This window comes from Schistocerca piceifrons, chromosome 2 (assembly GCF_021461385.2).
Source record: "Schistocerca piceifrons isolate TAMUIC-IGC-003096 chromosome 2, iqSchPice1.1, whole genome shotgun sequence".
In the NCBI taxonomy this organism is placed as follows: domain Eukaryota; kingdom Metazoa; phylum Arthropoda; class Insecta; order Orthoptera; family Acrididae; genus Schistocerca; species Schistocerca piceifrons.
The window spans coordinates 251,642,337-251,648,173 of NC_060139.1; the positions used below are offsets into that span (position 1 = coordinate 251,642,337).

General features: G+C 43.5%; 1 protein-coding gene across 1 annotated transcript; it reads right to left on the reverse strand.

Moving 5' to 3' along the window:
• Positions 1 to 230: 230 nt before the first annotated feature.
• LOC124775296 lies at positions 231 to 4,825 on the reverse strand. Its single transcript, XM_047250133.1, has 2 exons — positions 4,741 to 4,825; positions 231 to 682 (listed from the first exon to the last, which is right to left on the reverse strand). Exons 1-2 carry the CDS (start codon positions 4,787 to 4,789, stop codon positions 231 to 233), a joined length of 501 nt encoding a protein of 166 aa, XP_047106089.1. The 5' UTR covers positions 4,790 to 4,825.
• Between the last annotated feature and the right edge of the window lie 1,012 nt (positions 4,826 to 5,837).

Here is a 5,837-nt window from a genome sequence, read left to right on the forward strand (position 1 = left end):
GGCGTGAGGTTGACACGGCGTTCGGACGGTGTTTGTTTTTATCAGTTGTCACAATAGCCTCATGCTGAAGAAATACCATACAGTTAAGATCTACCATTCGTAAATAATGGGATACAAAATAATTTTTGTTTTAGGTCCAAAAACCAATCAGCAAATGTTGATAACACATTTTATTTTAAATGTATAAGTTGACAATAATTACAGCTGCTGCAGTCAGGAGTTTGGTTCTCTCATGGGTTTTCGTAGTCAATACCGAGTATGAAGTAGTTGCTTGTCGTGTTGTAAGGTCCCGCGGAAACATCGATGGCGCCATAGGCGGGGTAGGTGAGGGGGCCACCATACACGATCTCGAACAGGTAGGCGGCCGTGGGATCGGTCTGGTACGTGATGGGGATCCTCAGTAGCTGCGTGGGCTCAGACACCCCCGTGTACCTGCCGGTACCCACCACCCTCCAGGAATCCCCGCCAGCAGGGTACTCGCTCATGGTGATGTTGATGTCCTGCTGCTCTGGGCCGATCTCCAGCGTCGCGTAGTTGCGCACGTGGCTGCTGAAGTACAGGGCCGTCACCTTGTACGCTCCGAGGTAGCGGTGGGGCGTGTTGAAGACGCCCATGCAGCACTTCCCTTCACCCGTCCAGGCGGTAGGGTCTTGGAACAGCACTGTCCTCTTCGGGTACGAGGCTAGAAACACACCATAACAACAAGATCAATTTGAGTAATAGTTACAATGTAGTAATGCTTAGATGTAACCTCAGTAACCAAGCACATTGTAAAGATCTCGACGACCATGAGTAGACTGGTGGAGAAGGACTAAATTGTACTACAGATTTATACAGACAATGCGAATTATTTAGTTTGTAGTCGTACTTAGATTTCAGACTGACAGTAAAGAAAGTGACAACGAGGTGAGGACTACTGGATAACGTTGAAGGATCCTGAGCGTTTCTGCAGATGATGTTTTCTCTAGAGGAAGGTGGTAACGGCTGAGCCTAGTAAACTACAGAAAGACATGCAGAGGATCAATGATCGGTGGTCAGTCGTGCAGTTGACTCTACGCAAATAAATCAAACATATTGCGCATATACCGAGCGTGGTGGCGCAGTGGTTAGACACTGGATTCGCATTCGGGAGGACGACGGTTCAATCCCGCGTCCGGCCAACCTGATTTAGGTTTCCCGTGATTTCCCTAAATCGCTCCAGGCAAATGCCGGGATGGTTCCTTTGAAAGGGCACGGCCGACTTCCTTCCCCGTCCATCCCTAATCCAAAAAGAGACCGATGACCTCGCTGTCTGGTCTCCTTCCCCAAACAACCCAACCATATTGCGCATAAATAGGTGAAGATATGTATTACTGTTCCATTATAAGATTCGTGAAAACTCACTGAGGTGAGATAGCGATATACACTTAAACAGATGGCGTCAGTATCGATTACAAAAGGTGTAGAAGGTCATTTATACTCAGGTGAAAACTGTTTCCGATGTGAGCGTAGCCGCACAATTGGACTTTGAACGCGGAATAGTAATTGGAGCTAGACACATTCCATCCCGGAAATCTCTAGGTAATTCAGTATTCCGAGATCCACAGTATCAAGAGTGTGCTGAGAACACCAAATTTCAGGCATTACCTCTCACCAGGACAACGCAGTGGTCGAAGGTCTTCACTTCACGAACTAGAGCAGAGGCGTTTGCGTAGAGTTGTTGGTGTTAAAAGACTAACAGCACAACAGAAATTCATGTGAGGCGTACGACTAACGTGTCCATAGGACAGTGCGGTTAAATTTGGCGTTAATGGGACATGGTAGCAGACGACCTAAGCAAATGCATTTTGCTAACAGCACGTCATCGCTTGCAGTGCCTCTCCTGCGCTCATGACCATATCGGATGGACCCTAGATGACTGTAAAACTATGGCTTGAGCAAATGAGTCCGATTTCAGCTGATGGCAGGGTTCGAATGTGGCACAGACCCTTCGAAGCCATGGACCCAAGTTGTCAACAAGACACTGTGCAAGCTGATAGTGGGGAATGGACTGAGTCCTCCTGTCCAACTGAACAGCTCATTGACTGGAAATATTTATAGGCGGCTACTTGGAGACCATTTGCAGCCATTCATGGAATTCATGTTCCTAGACAACTTTGGCATGCACCCTATACGACTGGGAAACTGTGGCTGAGCAGGTAAGTCTGACTGAAGTTTTGACATCTTCAACATTTGTGGTCCTGTCCTCCTCAGTTGCGCGTAATACTACGGTATATTGATAATTTTCACTTATGGACCGTCTGATAGCAACTGAATAAAACACAATTTTAGTGCACTAAAATTGTGTTTTATTCAGTTGCTATCAGACGGTCCATAAGTGAAAATTATCAATATACCGTAGCTGACTGAAGTTGGTAAGACCTGATGGTAGGATTCGAGTGTGGCACAGACTCTTCGAAGCCATGGACCCAAGTTGTCAACAAGACACTGTGCAAGCTGGTAGTGAGGAATGGACTGAGCCCTCCTGTCCAACTGAACAGCTCATTGACTGGAAATGTTTATATTCGGCTACTTGGAGACCATTTGCAGCCATTCATGGAGTTCATGTTCCTAGACAACTTTGGAATGGACCCTAGACGACTGTGAATCTGTGGCCTGAGCAGATAAGTCCGATTTCAGTTGGTAAGACCTGATGGTAGGATTCCTCTTGTCCAACTGAACAGCTCATTGACCGGAAATGTTTGTGTTCGGCTACTTGGAGACCATTTTCAGCCATTCATGGAGTTTATCTTCCTAGACAACTTTGGAATTTTTACGGTTAACGATGTAACATGTCACCGGGCCACAATTGTTCACGAGTGGTTTGAAGAACATTCTGGACAATTCGAGGAAATGCCCGATATGAATCCCATTGAACATTTATGGGGCATAATCGAGGGGTTAGGTCATGTACAAGCTCATACGCCGGCGAAGCTTTTGCAGTTATGGATGGCTATAGAGTCAGCATGGCTCAATATTTCTTCAGGGGACTTCCAACGACTTCTTGGGTCCATGGCACGTCGAGTTGCTGCACTACGGTACAGCGGGAAAAAGTAAGTCCGACACGATATTAGGATGAATCCCATTACTTTTGTCAGTTCAGCGTATTTACCGAAAAAAAAACAGAAGTAAAATTCGAGAAAGACATAAAGTGCATCGAGCACATGATGCTAATAGTATGACAGTCAGATGCCAGGCTGATATTCATTCGAAGAATGTTACGTAATTGTAATTATTCGTCCGGGAAAAAAAATGCGTGTTACAAAACACTTGTTCGACTGATTTTTGAGTTGCTCATCAATCTGGGATCCTTATTGATTAGGGCTGTATTAATAGAAAAAATCCTTTTCATTTGCGAATAATTTCTTATCTTTGCATGACCGGTTCGTAATCTAAAGCATCATCTTTATGCACACCAAGTGCAAACAAGAAGAGGACCTACTATTGTATAAGAACAATGATGATGACATACCAAAATGAGATGTAAAGCTGTAAACAGTGGTGCACTTGCACAGTTATGGGAACTTAAATGTGTGGCAATCGGTGCAGTCAGTCATGGGTGTCACACCCATGTCTAACAAACACACGGGAGCGTAGGATCAGCAGTCACGACGCCCGACTGGACAGCTCTACATGTCTTCTTGCTAATCTTCCAATTCCTCGACGACAGAAATCCACCCCTGGGTCACTTAGCCATTCGACGATCGCTGAGTCATCATGCTTATCGTTGGAAAATCTGTGATTCCTACGAATCAGTTCCCCGATTAATTATTTTTGAGAACATTTCTCGTGGAGAAACAGCAGTCTGTCTGAAAGTACTTCAAAAATGTATTACGGACCGTCTAGACCGCAATAAAACACTTATTTGAATGGTTATTTGTTTCGGTAGTATGAGACCGTCCTCAGATCCTTACATCACGATGGTAGGCGGTGGCGGTGAACGGAGCAGGTGTTATGACTCCACGAACATCAGATGACGTTTCTGGAGCATTAACACCTGCTCCATCCACAGCCACCGCCTACCATCGTGATATAAGGATCTGAAGATAGTCTTATAGCGACCTAAACTGGTAAACATTGAAATAAATGTTTTATTGCGGTCGACACTGTTTGTGATCTATTTTTAAAGTTCATCGATCGCCTGTGTTAGATGTCGATGGCCTTCCTTCCCGATCAGCGTGTCTGTTCGCCTGGGTCGATTTTGTTGGCTTCATTTGACTGCAGCTGGACGCGTCATTGCGCCTGGTCAATATATCGACAGAATTTCGCGGTGAATTTGTGCGCAATTTACATGCTTTTCCCACAAGAATCGTTTGGTCCAGCGTACTCTAGCTTTGGCGTACGTTTCTAGTACCCATGTCCACGTCCTATCACACGCACGCTGTGATCCACCTGGAACCCGTCCTATAAAAGAGCCTTAAAGTCCTAACCAGGTTATATTAAAGAATGGAACAAACACACAAGAAAAAGTGGAGTGTGCACTAATAAAAATTACGACATATGGGTCTAGGAGTTGAGATGTGATGAATGTGTCTACTGAAAAGCTCTACAGTGTCAAAAAGACACTATACTACGGGTCAAAGATCTCTTTCAAGTTCCACTGTTGTGTACTTTCAAAATAATTTGCACGTATTTTTTGGTACATACTGAAACAATATACACATATCGTGTTGCTACCCGTCCTTAATACCTTAGAAAACATTGAGATAATGGCGCACTTACCACTGGCAGCAGCTGCGATCAGCAGGATAGCTAAAGCCTGTCTCAGCATGGCGACTGTACTTGTCTGTCTGCACTCCTCAGTGAAGGAAGCTGATGATTCTTTTTGAACGCTGCCATCGTCTTATATACGAGTAGGCCACGGGCTATGACGTCCGTCGGGCTGCTCTTTTAGCGTCACTCATTTACGCACATCTGAAAATAAGCTTTTCCTGTAGTAACACTTGAAAAACATCGACAGTAAATACTTATCTTATCTTTAGATTAAGTAGCAAGAGGCAATAAGAGTACGTAATCTGACTGCCATCTGCGACAGATAATCACGCGCTAATGGATAAAAATATGCTTTATCAACCTGCAGTGTTTCTCACTGGACAAAATAGTTGCGTAATTCGAAATTGCTAGTTTCAACAGTTTCTGCACACGATGCAGTAATGCACTCCAATTCTGGCAGTCATTTATACACACAGACGTTTTAAGTATCCACTGTTATATACGCCATTTGCCACGTGTGTTGTGTACTGTAATCAACAGCGGTGCTTCTCACACTAGTACGTTAGCCTACACTTCAGATGAATATGTTGGCAAAGAATATATGCAGGAATCTTCCCCTGCTTTTGACCTTCAACAGTCGAAATTATTTACTTTTACTACGACCGCCTACCCAGGGAACCTCTTTTAATTGATGTCATTTCACTCTTTCCTCGACCACGACAAACGTTCATGATGAACCTCAATGTTTCTTTTAATGCGAATAGTACAGGTAGACTGTAGCTGTATACAAAGTTATCAACTATACTCTGTACATACATGAACAAATTCACTATCACATTGTAATGGAACTAGCCGATGGCTCGTATTCACTTTTTATTGTACTCCTCGATACACTCAGATAAATGAATTACTCAACGCACGTACCTTCTTCTGATACCATGAATTTTTTTGTTTATTACGATTAAATAAATTGTAGATTATTATTTCACTTAGATACAAACTTAAAAAAAAGTGTAGTGAGGAATTATTTAAAAAATCCTCTGTTAAATAATTTGTCTACAATTTTAAAATGTAATTGAAATTATCATTATTACTGTTAAAGTTAG

What these genes read in the sequence shown, in the direction of transcription:
- LOC124775296 (XM_047250133.1), bottom strand. Translation starts at nt 4,789, where the DNA reads ATGCTGAGACAGGCTTTAGCTATCCTGCTGATCGCAGCTGCTGCCAGT. An exon ending in GATCGCAGCTGCTGCCAGTG is followed by an intron (nt 683 to 4,740) that starts GTAAGTGCGCCA and finishes GTGTGTTTCTAG; the next exon opens with CCTCGTACCCGAAGAGGACA.